Source organism: Styela clava, chromosome 3 (genome assembly GCF_964204865.1).
Source record: "Styela clava chromosome 3, kaStyClav1.hap1.2, whole genome shotgun sequence".
Lineage (NCBI taxonomy): Eukaryota > Metazoa > Chordata > Ascidiacea > Stolidobranchia > Styelidae > Styela > Styela clava.
In genome coordinates this window covers 17,343,050-17,359,838 of record NC_135252.1, presented here as the reverse complement: position 1 = coordinate 17,359,838, position 16,789 = coordinate 17,343,050, and the positions used below count along the sequence as shown (strand labels likewise).

General features: G+C 36.5%; 2 protein-coding genes across 3 annotated transcripts; both read right to left on the bottom strand.

Annotated features, from left to right (window-relative positions):
- Window positions 1–1,133: 1,133 nt before the first annotated feature.
- On the bottom strand, window positions 1,134–8,962 carry LOC120342426 (beta-1,4-galactosyltransferase 4-like). Its single transcript, XM_078110724.1, has 6 exons — window positions 8,287–8,962; window positions 7,674–7,838; window positions 6,488–6,628; window positions 3,282–3,432; window positions 2,184–2,327; window positions 1,134–1,341 (listed from the first exon to the last, which is right to left on the bottom strand). Exons 1-6 carry the CDS (start codon window positions 8,879–8,881, stop codon window positions 1,134–1,136), a joined length of 1,404 nt encoding a protein of 467 aa, XP_077966850.1. The 5' UTR covers window positions 8,882–8,962.
- Window positions 3,842–5,809, bottom strand: LOC120346993 (zinc finger BED domain-containing protein 5-like). Of its 2 annotated transcripts, XM_078110897.1 has the most exons (3): window positions 4,812–5,809; window positions 4,337–4,541; window positions 3,842–4,225 (listed from the first exon to the last, which is right to left on the bottom strand). In XM_078110897.1, exons 1-3 carry the CDS (start codon window positions 5,601–5,603, stop codon window positions 3,843–3,845), a joined length of 1,380 nt encoding a protein of 459 aa, XP_077967023.1. In that variant the 5' UTR covers window positions 5,604–5,809; the 3' UTR covers window position 3,842. The 2 variants fall into 2 exon arrangements, with proteins under 2 accessions (XP_077967023.1, XP_077967022.1); XM_078110896.1 differs by having other exon boundaries at window positions 3,842–4,541.
- Window positions 8,963–16,789: the final 7,827 nt, after the last annotated feature.

Below are 16,789 nucleotides of genomic sequence, written 5' to 3'. Positions count from 1 at the left end.
AGAGACTTCAGCTAAAATCCTATGACAACTACTACAAATTTATGAGAGAGACAACATACTAGTTGTTGAGTATAGGGTCTGGCGTATGTAAGCCATATATATCAGGGGTGGCCAACCTGCTTTTGCCCGCGATCGACTAAAATCTTCGAAATAGATCGCGATCGACTGATCGGTAATAAGGTCCTACACAAAAACTGAATATGCAGATAACTGCACACACGCATACAAAAAATTCTACCGCTGCCAATAAGAAGGCTTTGTGCGTACATTATTATTGAAATCGACACAAAATTTGTGTTTTTTATGTTCCATCCAAGTTGTTGATTCGATCATTTAATTGTACCCGGAGTAAATGTTTCATCTTTTTTTTCAAGATTTATTTAAATCATACAATTCAGATGTGCCTGATTTTTAGTCGTAAGTGTTGAAATTTTTTAAAAAACCTCTACAAGTATTCATGTATTATCTATACAGCAAAAAATAAATATCCTCAAACCATAAATGTTACAAGACTGCTCAAACTTCAGTATCTAATTTACAATTTTCTTCAAATGCGATTCCTCGCTTGCTTAGAATTAGAACAAATTAGGCATTTTGATGCCACTGCTACCATTGCGAATAAAATTTATCACACTACTCTTGGAGTGAGACAGTAAGTTTCGCATACTGCAAAAGTTTTTGTAAGATCAGTCTCGCTAAACTCTAGTCTAAACATGCGATATTCAGCATTTCATTTTTTAACCTTGGCAGCGGAAAAACTTGCATTTGTTACGTAATAATATGCTTTATCGGGCTTGGTCAGACCCAAAATCGTATGTGTATATTGTATTTTGGACATGTAAAGTACTGTATTCTCCCTGTTGTAAAACACACAACTGATTTGAGGCAATTTTGGGGGGTATTTCACTAAAATTCAATCAACATCAGACGCGATGGACTGATCGAGACGTGGCCATCGCAGGGCACCCCTGATAGATATGAAGCGAAGCAGGGAATCAATGAAAAAAGTCTGAAAAAATGTTACATCAGCATTTTAAGTTTAATTTTTAAACTTGTTTCAATACAATGCTGTCCCACATTCACAAGTACCCGAATAACAATCTGAATTGAGGTTGTAGAGCTTTCCAACTCTTTTATGCCACTCGTAAACCATATTTTTTCTCCTCTGGATACCTTTTCAGTGGGTATGCAACATTCAAAATGCCCATAATGATCCTACGATCTGATTTTAGCCATACTGATCTGCGAAGTTGATCGTTACTGGCCAATAATATCTTCGCGTGCGACAAAATAACAACAGATTTTTTCTGCAGTGGTTGAGCCAAGCACACAATTTCATTTCTGAAAATTAATTTATTAATAAAACTACACATGCTCGACATCGACAGTACAAATGTGCAAAACAGTAATCGAATGAATATAAAGTTTAACAGCATAATATCGGCAAAGAAGGCTTCTTTAGCCATACCTAAAAGCAAGGATAGTTCTGTTGTCCTACAATCGAGTGGGCCAGTTACAGACTTGGTTACTGGACCGGAGGCTCAAAACTCAATTTGAAGGACTATGAATAAAAAAACAGTTCATTTACAACAGCTAGCTCAACTTTTATATAACAATTAGAAGCACAATGTAACAATCGGCGTCATTGTGACGTTATTTTCATCGATGTTTTCAACAGAAATTTATATCCATAAAAACTATAGTCGTAATTTCATCACACACAAGTGGGCCGGTTCCAGCCGTAATTTGCCCAGCTCTGATCTGAATGAATAGCCTGATCATTACCACTGACGGTATGAAGTATTTTTCTTCCAATCAAAAGTTTGCATAAAAAAAATATATTTTATACACTCCAAATTATTGAATGCAAGGCAACTAAATCTAGTTAATCCATTTATTAAATTAATTTATGCTAATTGAGAATACGGATAGATATACGGTTCAATCGCCACTCGAATGTGGTATGAAATAAATATATATTTTTTTAAAATTTATTTCGTAATACAACATTTGAAGTCTTAGCGTGAAAATAGACGGTAATCGTCAATTTCATTTAATATTAGTTTAAATTTTTATGGTATCTGCTTCGTTCTTCCTGAATTTTGACTTTCCGTCATTCCTTTATTTTCTAATATTTTCTTGCGACTTCTATCGTTCGATTGAAGAAATAAAACGTGAATTACATTCGCCATGGAACTCGTGCAATGCATATTTCCGTCCAAGACATTTTTCTCGACATAAACTTTAACATTTTCATGGATGGTCTTCCTATATCAACTGTGATGTTAACGTACAGTGGAAATCTCTTCACAGACAATAATTTGTATCTGAAAAAAAATAGATAAACGTATTCTAAACAAGCAAGGTACACCATATATTTCTCCGAGCAACGATTTGCTTGTGCATTTCTGTAACAATGGCCAATTCCCGTAATACCAGTGACGCAACAATTGGAATTTCAGCAGTCCCTCATACACTCTTTTACTTGGACAGAATATCAAGCATGGTTGTAACCAATGAATCGTTTTTGTTGTTTTATTTGCAATTACTTGGCAGTTTTAGGTAGTGTCGTAAATAGTGGCATAAATGAAATAATTTTTCCGCTATTTTGTCTTCGGAAAAGTTTTGGTTAAGTTTCCAAAAAACCTATACTTATAAATGTGGATCGAAAGTCGAGACGCTTCATATAACGCAGAGTAAAAGAAATACATTGTACACCACACGTTCAGTCGCGCCCATTATTTGTTGATTCTAATACTCAACCTCTACAATTGTTTTTTGTTCTAATTCATATGACGTGCTGTAGTTAAATTGGATGGGTTTTCTATCTCTCAAAATCCTTACAAACGAAAGCGTATAGCATTTGTGTTCGTGGCTGTCAAATTTGACGGCTTTCGACTGACCGCGCGGTGGTGGACTTATACTTACTGACAAGTATGCCTACAAATGATGAATAATCTGTTTACCTTCATACAATAGTCGGAGGCGTTCGTTACAGTAATTACCTCCATCTGACCTGACTTCCGCGGATATTATCGCTTTGAGCAAACGCGCGCAGAATATTTTGTTTTTTATTATTAGCATTTGGTTTCGGTTTTATGTAACTTCCTGATATTATCTGTTATTGTTATATACTTTTTAAAACGACGCCAAGCGATATCATAGCGCACCAACAGATCATGCTCTGAATATGGTTTTTAATTAACTCGGCGAAATACGATTGCAAATATTTGGATGGATTCGGGTCTATCTGTCAAATTGCACGTATCCAGGATACTGACCTCAAAGTGTTTGAGCCTTCTTTTCTCATTCTGGAAGCGGCATGATATAACAGAGTATATCTTGCTTCATTCTCAGCGTTCGAAGACTCGTGTTCATGCGCTATCATACGAAATGAACAATGTTGACCGTATGGATTGGACACGTCGTATCCTGAAAACAAAAGAAATTTGATCAACTGCCAGAACTAATGCGAGACAATTTTGGGCGTTTTTGAAATACATATCCATGCAAATCTGACTAGAAAATTTGTCAAACGCAAATATTTTATGCAGTGTCTCTTGAGATCCAAAATACAAGTTTACGACTAAAATAATATTCTCAACATTCCCCGTATATTACTGGACGTCTTCATCTAACGCAGGGGTTCCCAACCTTTTTACGTTCTCGTACCACTTGGGCACCACGATTTGTCAACATGTACCACTATTTTCGAAACAGCTAATTTGATACAAATTTTACAAAACCAATTTATTATGATAACATGATAAATCAGGATGTAAATTTAACGAATGTACCAAAATTACCAATCAGAATAAACAACGAAAAGTGCACGGCTAAATTTAATGGGATTTTTGTTTTTGTTTGTCTTGCGCCAGTTGATCGATGCGCGGCATAACGTTGCTAATAGCACATCTGAAGTCATGTCCGGGGGCACTTAGTCGGTTTCGATTTTTTGATTTGATGTTCATAAGAATAGAAAATCCCTGCTCACATTCCCAAGTAGAAGGAAAAATCAGTAGTTGTGGAATAGCGTGAGAAGCTAGCGTTGGGTATGAAGAAGCCATACTAAGCCAAAAGTTTATTGCAGAATATTCTTTGCATTGTTTTTTTGCTTCCAGATCCTCCTGTATGTCTATCAGTTCCTCTTGTTCCCCTGTACCAACAAGTAGGTCGGCTGGGTCCACTGAGAAAGGATCTGTGACGTATGGGCAGCATGAGGTATCTGGAAAGTAATGCTGCAATTCAGCAGTTAGCAGCGAGAGGTGCTGGGTAATTTCTCTGGACAAGTCATCACTGATTTCTATTTCAAGGGCTGACAGAAATTTAAACATACCATAGCGCTTGTTTTCCACATTTTTTCTCCATAAATTCAGCTTTCTGATAAAGGCTCCCAGTTTTGAAACAAAGTCTGCGACTGTGCAGTTTTTCCCTTGAAATGACAAATTTAAGTGATTGAATGTTTCAAATATATCTGACAAATAAGCCAACTTCGCAATAAAATCCTCATCCTGCAGGTCGTTTTGAAAGTCATGGTCTTTCTGTTGGAAAAATAAAAGTAATTCATCCCTCATTTCAAAAAGACGTTTAGTTGTGTTTCCTCGAGAGAGCCAACGTACTTCTGTGTGATAAAGGAGACACGTGTGATCAGAGCCGAGATCTTCGCAAAGAACCTTAAACAATCGAGTATTTAAAGCTGATGTTTTAACAAAATTTACGATTTTGATGACCCTGTTCAAGCACATTAACAAATTTGCAGGAAGAACTTTTGTGCAAAGAGCAAATCTGTGTATGAAACAGTGAACACTTACGACGCGAGGTGACACTGCTTTGACAAGGGCTTGAAATCCAGATTTTCTGCCGAGCATGGAGGGAGCCCCATCCGTGGTACATCCGACAAGATTTCCCCAATCTAATTCATTTTCCTTGAAAAAATTATCCAAAGAGTTGAAAATATCTTTTCCTTTTGATGTAGTAGACAGCTCATGATTCAACATTAATTCCGTTTTTACAGTATCGTTCTGAATAAAGCGGACGTAGGCAAGCAGTTGGCAGCAGTTTGTGACATCTGTCGATTCATCAAGTTGTAAGGCAAATCCAAACTTCGAATTTCTTACTCCTGCAATCACCTGGTCAGTAATATCAACTGACATTTCCTCGATGCGTCGTTTCACGGTATTGTTAGAAAGCGAAACACTATCCAACTTTGCCGCTGACTCTTCTCCAATCAAATTTCTGACTAATATCTTAGCTGCAGGCAAAATAAGAGACTCTGCAATGACATGAGCTTTTTTGTGTTGGGCCACCAGAAGAGATACTTCGTAGGATGCCTTTACAATCCCCGCATTCTTTTGGTAAAACTGGCCTGTGTGATCCATGCGCTGTCTCTTCACGTTCTCCCCAAGTCGCTCAAAATAACTCTTATCTCGGTTCATCTTATCTGTATGATTGGTTTCAAGGTGTCGCTTAAGCAAACTTGGTTTCAAAGCTGCATTTGAAAGGGTTTTCATACAGATCACGCACTGAGGTAAGATATCTCCTCGATGTTCAATAGCAATGAAGCCATACTCAATATAATTTTCACTATACTTTCGCTTCGACATTTTAAAATACTCAGCCAAAACTTTGGCAAAGCAATCACAGGCGACGAGTTGGCTATTCTAACAAGAACTCTTGCAAAAGCGTCAATAAATAACATGATTGTGATGTCATATATATCGAATACAACAGAAAGCTGCACGCGTACCACCTGAAAAGCTCCCGCGTACCACTAGTGGTACGCGTACCACCGGTTGGGAATCCCTGATCTAACGGGAAGATACACAGGGAATAGGAAACTTGTGGTTTTATATGCACCATAAAATCGTTTAGCTACTCAATCACTCAAGAGGAGAAACTAAGAAAAAAAGCAGTCATAACCTGTCTTTATTTTGCCATCAAAACAATTTTGTTATCAAAATGAATAGCCTTCAATGTTTATAACTCAGCGCAATAACATATTTCGTTGTTGAAAAATATAGAATCAAAATCAGCTGTTAACATATATACATCTAATAATTTGACTAAACTGCGGAGGATCTAGATCGCAGGCACAGCAGTGCGCCAAAATCATAATTCTGAGTAATCATATTTGGCTGGCACAAGTTTAGATACTTTCAGCCCTTTTCTTTTTATCGTCATTTTGCAAATTGTTTGTGTCAAATTTCATGGCATGATCAACCGTACTACCGAAAGTGCTCTAGTCAAGCTGCCTCTGATGGTTAGAGCTGTTAAGGTATTCAGCAAACTTTAGACCCAATGTATAAAGCAATCAAGATTTAAACAAATTCAGTCAAATTTTGTATGAAAGCATTTACCAGTTATTTTTCAACAAGATACTTATGAAGTCTTTTATGCGATATCATAAACCTAAAGTCATTTTTTAAATTCCTCATTTATTATTTCAACATCGGTAATATATTTTCAATCCATGAAAGAAATCACAAACCTGCAGTTTTCAATCTGAAATACATGTCATCATCTTCCCCTCCCCATCCCCAATAAAAGTTTGAGAAACCATTGACATTGTTGAACTGCTTTGGTGTCATACTTGACACGCCGCCGTAATATATAATATTTTCTAAAAAAACTAAAACAGTGTTGGTAAATATTAATACTTCTAGGTATTTTTGTTAATTAGGAAATGTAACTTGTTGGCGGTGATCAGTGAAGTTCATTTGTTCAAATTCGACTATCGAAATAGTTCAGTAGACTATTGAAACCTATTGATATTATTATTTACAACGGTCTATGAGTATTGCTACATATGTGCCATTTTATGAAGAATGATATTGAGGCGAAAAAGTTACCACATTTTAAATTCTTACTATGGCAAAGCTGTTGCGGTTATTTATCTAATTTAGGTAAATTTATGTTGTTAATGAACTGCCATTTTATTTTCGTGATTTATGATTTATTAAAAACAAGTGATTTATTACGAATTTTATACAAACTAACAGCGAATCTGGTATGTCAATAAGCAAAATTTTCGCTTCTTGGCAGAACGCAGAGAAAACCTTGTAAGGCTACAGGAAGACCTCTTCATATTAAGCGAGTACGCTGTGGTGCGTAGTTGCGAGTTTTGCAATTTGGAGTCGTTAATTTTTCGAGCAGGCGGTTTCGCTTACTTCAGTTCGTTATGCTGCAAAACGTTTTCATGCCAAAACTTAAATATCTTAGAAATCATGCAAAGTTATGGTTTTAACAAGATGGGGCAACAGCCCACACGGCAAAAAATCAATGAATGTTTTGCGGGGAATCGTTTCAACGCATTTGAATTCTTTGCATGGTAATATGGAATGGCCAGCACGGTCGCCTGACTTTCCACTTTTGTTCAAAATAGAAAATGAAATCCGCGAGAAATCACTAAGAGGTTGATGGAAAACTTTAGGATAAGCTTATGAATTGCAGATGGAGGGACCATCTCTAATAGGTTGTTTTGTAAAAGAAGTTTACTCAAAATAGAAATCAAATGCCTTGTTGAGTGTGCAATAAAAATTTAATAGAGGCTATTCTTGTATTTTTTCTAAAAGTTGAATATGGGAGGTTTGTTTGCCTCACCCTGTATGAGCGTGAATGGCAGTAATTTTTAACAAATTGTGTAAACAGTCAATATAAAATTCCATAGCACTTACATGATGCTGGACGACATGTTGTCGAATAAGAGAGTGGTTCATAAGCAAATTTGTCCATATACATCGATATATGACGAGGATTTTCTTCGTCACACCAATACAAACACCGGTCATCTTCCAACAACAAGTCAACATCATGAAACACAAAACAGTCGTAGGATTGCTCTGGAAAGTAAAATTGAAGAATAATATATATCAATTTTTTTTCACTGGATGTAAAAGGGTATATAAATCGTATATTTGTTTCCCTAAAGAAGTTGAATTTTGATTGCAGGTTTGGAATTGAACTTTGAAACCTATTTGTTGAAGCTGGCTGAATATTTTAAGTTGGACCTGGCAGATAATATCGTTCATATACAACCGGCGATAAGGCGACAAATTTATTTGAAAATGAAATCGACAAGCATTCAATATACTTTTTATAGATAGCGACGATGGTGGCTACATTTTCTAATAAAACCTAAGATAAGGCAGTGTTTTTTGTATGGCCAGACAAACAACAAGAATTCATACAATATACATGACTTTTCTAAAAAATAATGTACTAATCCAAAACCACCCATTTCACACAAGTTGGTATCATTAGAAAATCAAAATATACAGTGATTCTTACCTTTCGTAGCTTCAAAAACTCCCACGTTGATAAGTTTTGCTCTATTAAATAATCCCTCCCCTGCTTGTGTAATGGTATAAACAGTGTAATCAAGATTTTGTCGTTGCCATATAGGATGCATATGAGCTAATAATACTTTTAATTGAGATTCACGATTCCGCAACGGAATTATGATTGCAACATTGTAGCGTGATTTACAATTTCTAGGAGAAAATTTTCCCTCGTAAACCCTGGAAATGGAAGACTCTATAACGTCCCACGGAAGAGTTTGAGTTACGTTGATCTTGATGTTAGATGTTAAATTTCCCTTCAAGTTCCTAGGATAATGACGACAAGGGCGGTGGCCTGGTTTATAATCCAGAATTGTTTTCCGTTTTATTCTAGCCATGTTAGGTAAATGGCTCAATTCTATCGTTTCAGTGTTATCGATGTCGTCTACATCAAAGTATTCCAAGTCAAAATCTTCGTGAAAAGTTAAGTTATTCAAAACAGATATTATATACTGACGCTGCAGTATACAGTATATGAAAATAACAAGAGCTATCCATATTTTCATATAGCGTTTAATATAATGAAGTTTTTTAGCAACCTTCATTCCGCACAGCTAAGTTGCAATAAATTGATTTCAAATGCACTCACATTTTGACCTCTTCACATATTATACCTATTTTCTAAAGATAACAAAAAAGCAAGATAACAATGAAAAATAGTCAACAACTCCCGATGAAAACTAGCTCTTACTTCCAATTTCCTCCAAGTCCGATTCGTTACTAGCTTTGAATTAGAAACTATTGAAAATTCTGATGCCACTGCTACCGAATACACTTTACCACACTTACTCCGCCAAAGATACCGCAAAAGTTATTGTAGGATAGCTTCTCAGTGCCGACAAGTGCATTTCTAAACCTTGGCAGTGGCAAAACTTTCATTTGTCACGTAACAATGTGCTCTATCAGGCTTGCTTAGACTCATATACTGTATGTGACTTGTGTATCAGGGGTAGCCAAAACGTCGATCGCCACGTCTCGAGTAGTCGATCGCGTCTGATGTTGAGTGAATTTATTAACATCCCAAAAAATTCCTATGAACCAGTTCCATGCAGCGTCTGTTGTGTGTTTTAAAGCAGAAAGAATACAGTACTGTACATGCGCAAAGTACGATATATACATACACTATTTGAGTCTAGGCAAGTTTCATGGGGCATATTATTATGTACAGATGCAAGTTTTGCCGCTGCCAAGGTTAGGAAATGAACGTGCCGAACATCGTGTGTCTTGACCGACAAACGATCCTAAAATAACTCCTGCAGTATGTGGAAGTTATTGTCTCACTCCAAGAGCAGTGTGATCAATTTTGTTCGCAGTGGCATCAAAATGCCCAATTTTTCTCATTTCATGCGAGCAAAGAATCGGACTTGGAGGAAATTGTAAATTAGATGGCTCTACTGAAGTTTGATCAGTCATGAAGCTTTTATGGTTTGAAAATATTTATGTTTGGCTGTTCAGATCTTACATGGATACTTGGCAGGGTTTTATAAGGATTTTCAACGACTTCAAATTAGACAGGCTTTAGATCTGAATTGTATGGTTTGAATAAAGCTAAAATAAATGATCAAAGATTTACTCCGGGTACAATTACATAATCAATTTAACAAATTAAATAGAGCATAAAAAATACAAATTTTTGTGGCGATTTTATTAAGATTGAGCCGACTTATTGGCAGCGGTGGAATTTTTGTATATGTGTAGTTAGTCATCTGCATATTCAGTACTCATTCGTTTTTGTGTATGACCTTATTACCGATCAGTCGATCGCGAGCTATTTTAAAGATTTTAGTCGAAAGCAGGTTGGCCACCTCTGGCGTATATCGTCTTTTGCACATTAGCAATAAATTCACTCAACGAAGTATGTATGCTTTGAAATGGCTGTTTCACCAAAGAGCTGAACCCAAAACCCGGAAATATATTCAGGCGCCCTGTAAAATATATATAATTTTCCGAAAGGCCGTAACTCGATAACTTTGAGGTTTGGTTAACTTCGGATAGGGATGGCTATCTTGTAGTGGCACCCGTCCTTTCTATGTACTGCTTGGTGCTTATTGCTACACACTTACAAAATCCGACACACGAGATATCTCTTGGTGGGTAGTAATACATACATAGTATAAGTATGGATAAAATAGGTGTTATTCTACGAGTGACTGCAACATCTAATCCCTGCAACTGAAACGATCAAATCGTGGCCCATTTTCTCTCTGTCTATATCAAATACAATTAAACCAAAACTACTTTCAAGGCAATACACTGACGATTAAATTTAAACAGAGCATCTGTAAAAGTACCTCTGATGTATCGTTCAATAATTTTTATCGTAATGATTTTACTCATTGTTGATTGTATTGCTCAATCTAATAAGGAATTCATCAATATTCATAAAATGATTAAATTTCAATAATTAGAAAATCTAAACGTCATAAACTTATGTTTATTCAGTTGTAACCGACATCTACTCGAGTATTTGTTAACAACGCTCTCAACATGCTAACGTACAAATCGCAGGATACGGATCCGCGCTTAATGGATAAACTTTTTGCCTACTCAGGTGGTATGGCAGTTTATTAGCATTTATTCAAACTACAGAATTACTGAGATAATCTTACAGATTTTAACCTTTTATTTTGAAATCACGATGCCTTAGCTGTCAAGCGTCGACAGGTACTGGGAACTTTCGGCCCATCTTATTGATAATATGAATCTAACTTACAATAATCCACTTGCTATGATAATTCGTTAGTAGCAACTTTGAAATAATGCCAAAACATCTTAAATTTCTCCATAAACCGAGAGGACTTGGAAATGAGCTATAAATAAGCGCCGGGACAACATCTAACTATCTACTGATACGACATGCCAATGCCGGCGTTACTTGGCGTATTTTGTAATTGGCTCCAAGTTGCATAACTAATCAGGTTTAGGACGTATCCTTTACGCAATATTCCAATGTGTATGGTCTCTCAGTTTTGTCCCAATCTATTTCTGTACCAATTCAGGCATTATAGCCATCTATGTACCATTAACAGCCATTCTGATTCAGAAAAAAGAGAAACTAATTATTGCAGACACCAAGCTTTCTTAGGTATCAATGCAAATTGGACTTTCCAAATCGCCGTGGTATTTTCGAAAAATCTTAGCTCAATAGACGATAGCTAATACAAAATCCATAGTTATATCACATTGTTTTTTCCACGATTTATGCGTGGATCATGAGTCGGCCATCACGTTACAGCGAACAAATATAATACGCGCGTCAGTATTCTGATTCATCTTATTTCCTATAAGACGCGATTTAACAATTAATAATCTTAGTAACCTGCACCGTCTCTGAACAATCCATTCATAATTAAGAGTATTTGAATATAAATTAAATCAAATATCTACTGGTGAAAGTCTAAAAAAATGCATTTTTGTCAATTTCGCAGTGTTAACCTATAATAAACTATATTTTGCGTATTTCCATCCCAGAAGTACAGTTACGTCGCGTGCCTGGTGTCACACGCATAAGGTTAATTAAAATAAAAACGAGTCTTGGTGAGATCCCCACGCCATATGATAATAAAACGGGCGAATGAGAACAGTAGCAGTATTAATATACTTTACAGTTACAAATATAAGAAACATAAAAATTGTTTTGTGCAGCAATCACAAATAAATATGAAACGGATAAAACCACGCGGAAGTCAAAGAGCAATAACAGTTCAGCAGTTTGAGGTTCTTTTAAGAATGGTACAGGTACAATATACTGTGACATTGTTGACAATCGATGCTCCTTCCTATGGCTATAGATGTCGGTTTTGTGACAACTTAAAATTTAAGTTTCTTATCAACTTTTGGGTAGTCTAAGTAGACTCTAGCAAATGTACTGCGATGACACGGTTACGACACAGCCTGGCACGGGAAACAGAAAACAGTATGGTGGGCAATCGGAACTCTTGTGCCATGATGAGGTTTTTTCGATAATGATTCCTCCAATAACTAGACTTCTTTTTTGTTGTAAGCAATTGAAACTGCAGCTAGGCCCACCCCAATGATACAGGTATGGCTTTTCGCCTTCCGAGTATGATATTCCCTTTTTCGCGTCGCCTGTTACGTTACGTCACAAACTGAAAGTGCAATGAAACAATACTGTATAAAACTAACTCAAAACGATCTTACGCTATCGATTTGGTTTCTGTGGTTCCAAGTCCTAACTACTTATCTCTCCCTATGTCTTTGCGCTCGTGGATATGTAAGTATGCATATAAACGCTTATAAAGATGCTGCAGCAGGAGTACAGTATACAGTTGCTCGCCTCACACCAACACAAGGAAAACTTCGTTCAAGGGAAACGTTGCAGAAATATGTTTACGTTAGTATGCAACAAGACAGTTGTACAGTATTTAGATTACACTTAGATTATAACCCAAACGGAAGCCAAGAAGCGATAACAGTTAAATTAAAGGTCCTTTAAGAACAATACGGTATTCCGGTAGAATAAATTTTTCTCCGATCCTTGACACCATGAAAAATGCTTTATGTGCTTATCTTTAGTGTTTTAGTCAACTGACGCTTGAAAATTGATTTACATGTTATTTAACATCATTTTAATTTAAAACATTTAAACACCTACCATTTTAAAATGTTGATATCAAAGTCTGATATCTGAAGCCTAACTTATAGTATATTGCAGATTTTTTAAAACTTGTTTACTAACACGCCTAAAAAACGAAATGTCAATTGTTCGTTTTTTTGGTATTTTTATGATATGCTATGCGGGTAAACATTTGTAGGGTGAAAAAACATTGTCTATTTGTAAAGTCGTTCGCGACTGTTTCGCGGCAAATTCCATATTTTCTACATACACTAAGTAAAGTTTAGTGACTAAACTGAGTCTCTTCACTGATTCCTATTGCCTATGACAGGTTTTAAAATGGCATGATGTTAGCTAATAGGTCTTTTCTGGATATACATAAACACTGTTCATTCTATTTGGGCGTGGCAAAAGCCGATTAAGCCGATGTAGATATAACATACCTGCGAAAAACTATAGTTTAAGCACTTTTCAGGTCGCTACGCATAGTTACTCTTGGGTATAAAGTAACCGTGCTTTGGAAAGGCATTGTGATACATATGAAAACCTTTGATCGCACAAACACAATCCCTCGTACGAAGTACACAATCAATATTAATCTATATTCTATTATACACAATTTTTTTATTTAAAAAGTGAAATAAAAAGCACTTCGCAAAATAGCATTTCGTGCTGAACAATGGAAAATCTGTCACTAAAATGTTGTGAAAAAAAAAACACTTCACACTATTCAATGAATATATATTTACAATATCTTAGGACATATCTTAGGACAAAATTAGTCCAGCCTTGTATCACAATAATGGTTTCCGGTTCTAAATTCGCAAGTAGGAAAGATGTCATGTGTAGAGGCTAAGACTCTAAGCCAGGGGTGTGCAACCTTTATTACAGGAGGGCCATATACATTTAACGGGGTGAAGCCACGGGCTGCACCTTTATTTAAGATAGCTTTTCTAGTAGTTGCACACCTCGAAAGGTCTTCGAGCAACGACAACTACGATGCTGATTCAGCTTAATGAATAAATTTAGTTTATGTCAATGCTTCTAATTATTATTATTTATAAAACATAAAAAAAGGCTTGGTAGAATTCAACTCATTGGAAAACGTTTCTTTTCGACATTTTGAATAATTTAACGGCAATGCAGCTAGCGTTAGATGTTAAATGGACGTATGAAAAAATGATCAATAAGACATAACAATATAGTAGTTCACCCTCTCTCGCTGAACTAGTGGAGTAAGTAGGAAATAGGGTTAGTTCGGATATCTATAATCTTTACTATCCGGATATTTTGTAGTTTATCTATTTACTATTTGTTAGAGAATTGACTTCATGAGATTTTTATGCTAATATATACAAATACATTGTACGAGCATACATATAAATAAATCATGGACATAATCATGCATTTTTTGGTGAGAAGTATCCAGAAAAGGCTAGTCACATCGTAGACAAAGTTCACTGAAAGTCGATAGCAATGCTTCAGATACTTCAGGAGGGCTTGACAAATAAATGAGGATGGAAGAAAGGTTGAGAAATCACCGTCTACTGTCCGGTGGTAAAAACAGACAAATTGTGTAAGCCGCAGAATAGGGTTTCAGAAGAGTGGGATTTATTGCTAGTTCAGCAATGCATTTCGTATCAAGCACAACGCATCAATCTCGTAGTCATGCGAACGAGGCCAAATTTAAGATAGGACCGAGGTCATCCACCACCAACAAGGCTCGATAGCCTACTTGGCGTCGATCGTGCAGTATTGTCGTTGTGCCCAGACCGGAACCAAAACACGTCCAAATTTTCCCGACAATTTACCGGAATCCCAATGTCAAATACAGCGGCAGCAAAAAATAGTCATCACCAAAACCGCCATTCTTCAGACTTTCCCATTCTCACACCCATCCCTTCAAGGTTTTTCAATTTAATTCGTATACAGCAGAGGTATTACCTTCCTAAGTGGGCCACTTACAGATAGAGATGGCGGAAATGAGTCCGGATTCGATTCTCGAGGTTAAAACTTGGATTGAAATAAATGTGTAAAGTTTTGTGGCAATTTCTTCACATATTTGTATAAACTGCTTCACTGCTATGTTTAGTTGCTGCGACGACGCAAACTTCACTTCACTATATATAATATTTCGATTGGTATGTTAGTCTTTGATTTCGATAGAAGGCTTTAACGTTTATTTATTTTAAAATCTCTGTGGGTTCCGAGGGATTCGTTTTTTTGTGTGCGATTTTGTCTCTTGTGACAGATTGGATACCCATACTACTTAGTTCCGGCCTTCTTGGCAGTCCAAAATTTGAACATCGTGCTCTTGTTTGATTTCATATGGTATTGCTTAGGTGGGTATGTGTTTTCGGTAAGATATGTCGAGGAATCGAGAATCGGATTCGAAAATTTAGGAATCGGATAAGAATCCAATACTTTTAAGTACTCATACTTGGCATCCTTACTTACGGATAACAGACTTGGTCACTGGGCCGGAGGTTTAAAACTCAATATGGAACTATGAATGCAAAACGTAATTTGCTGTTCTCGGGCGCTCTACTAGGCAGAGACGCTAGAGTTTCACAACGATATAAATAATTCGGATGGGTGAGTTTGAGGTATATGTGACTCGTTTTGCACACTATATTCAGGTGCAAATACCACGCGGGGAGTTACGGTATTTATTTTAACCTACAGCCTTGGCCGTGATTTCAAATATCTATAGCGATAAAGCCCTTCCAAATTGTACTAAAACAATCCGACTCGAAATGCAGGCGTCATGTACCTCATGGCGGATCTCACTTCGTTACAGTGATTTCCCTACACCCCCTACAGAGGCTGAACACCCAGCCTGAAATTTCAAACACATTGTATTTGATTGTAAGTGTACCTAGAACCTGGCGCGTATATGGTCAGTCAAATACATAACACGTTTTTATGGGTTACAAATAGTTTTATCGGGAATAGCAAAATATTAACCACCGCTAAATTTGAGAACACCTCCCTAAACTAAAAAGTTGAAGAGCATACAGCTTCGTAGTTCTGAGACATTGGAAGTGAATTTATTCTATATGTTGCATTGCGTGTGTATGTTTGTATAGACCTTACTTGGCCAAATACATAATTTGATCAAACGTCCTTTGTACTGGCTGTTATAAAGTTGAATCAATTAGTAAAATATAATCAATTGCAAAATGACCCTGCCCCTAACCCTCTCGATTGGCATATCGACTTTTATACTTGCAGGCCGCGACGGTAAAATTTTTGATGCTCATTTTGAGAGAGTTTTCGTGAGTTTGTTGTCCGAATAACTAATATTCCCAACAATTTAGAGCTTGTAAGCGAGTACACTTCTTCAAAAACACAATTTAGCTTTAAAATATTACAGCTACTGTCGAGAAAAAGTACTGGCAGTTTATTGTATTCTATCCTAGCTTTTTCGTGACTGGTTTTGCTTACAGAAAAAAAACTGAAACACTTCCGAAGACAGTTGATGATATTATTTCAGAAAAAAAAGTCCAAAAAAAGGATTAGTGCATTTTTGTGATGCATACTCCTGGGCCAGATTGGCTTTGGTTTAAACTTTAAATTAATGGAAGAATACACGCTTTAACATCGAAAAATATAGCTCAGCACAATGTTAGGCTGAGTCAAAATATTTATCTGCCACTCTTCTCAACTTCGTTTATTAAAGAAACTCGTTGAATCTACCACGTGATCTATTGAAACGATATGAAGAAAATTAGCGTTGGATGCTCGTGCGGTCATTTGATCGATTGCGATCACCACAAAACGTCACCATTTCTGGCCTTCCCCCTTCAAAATGAAAGTGCAGTCAGTCGATTGGCGCTTCGTGCTAAGCGTTGGTAATACGCTCGCCACCGCACCT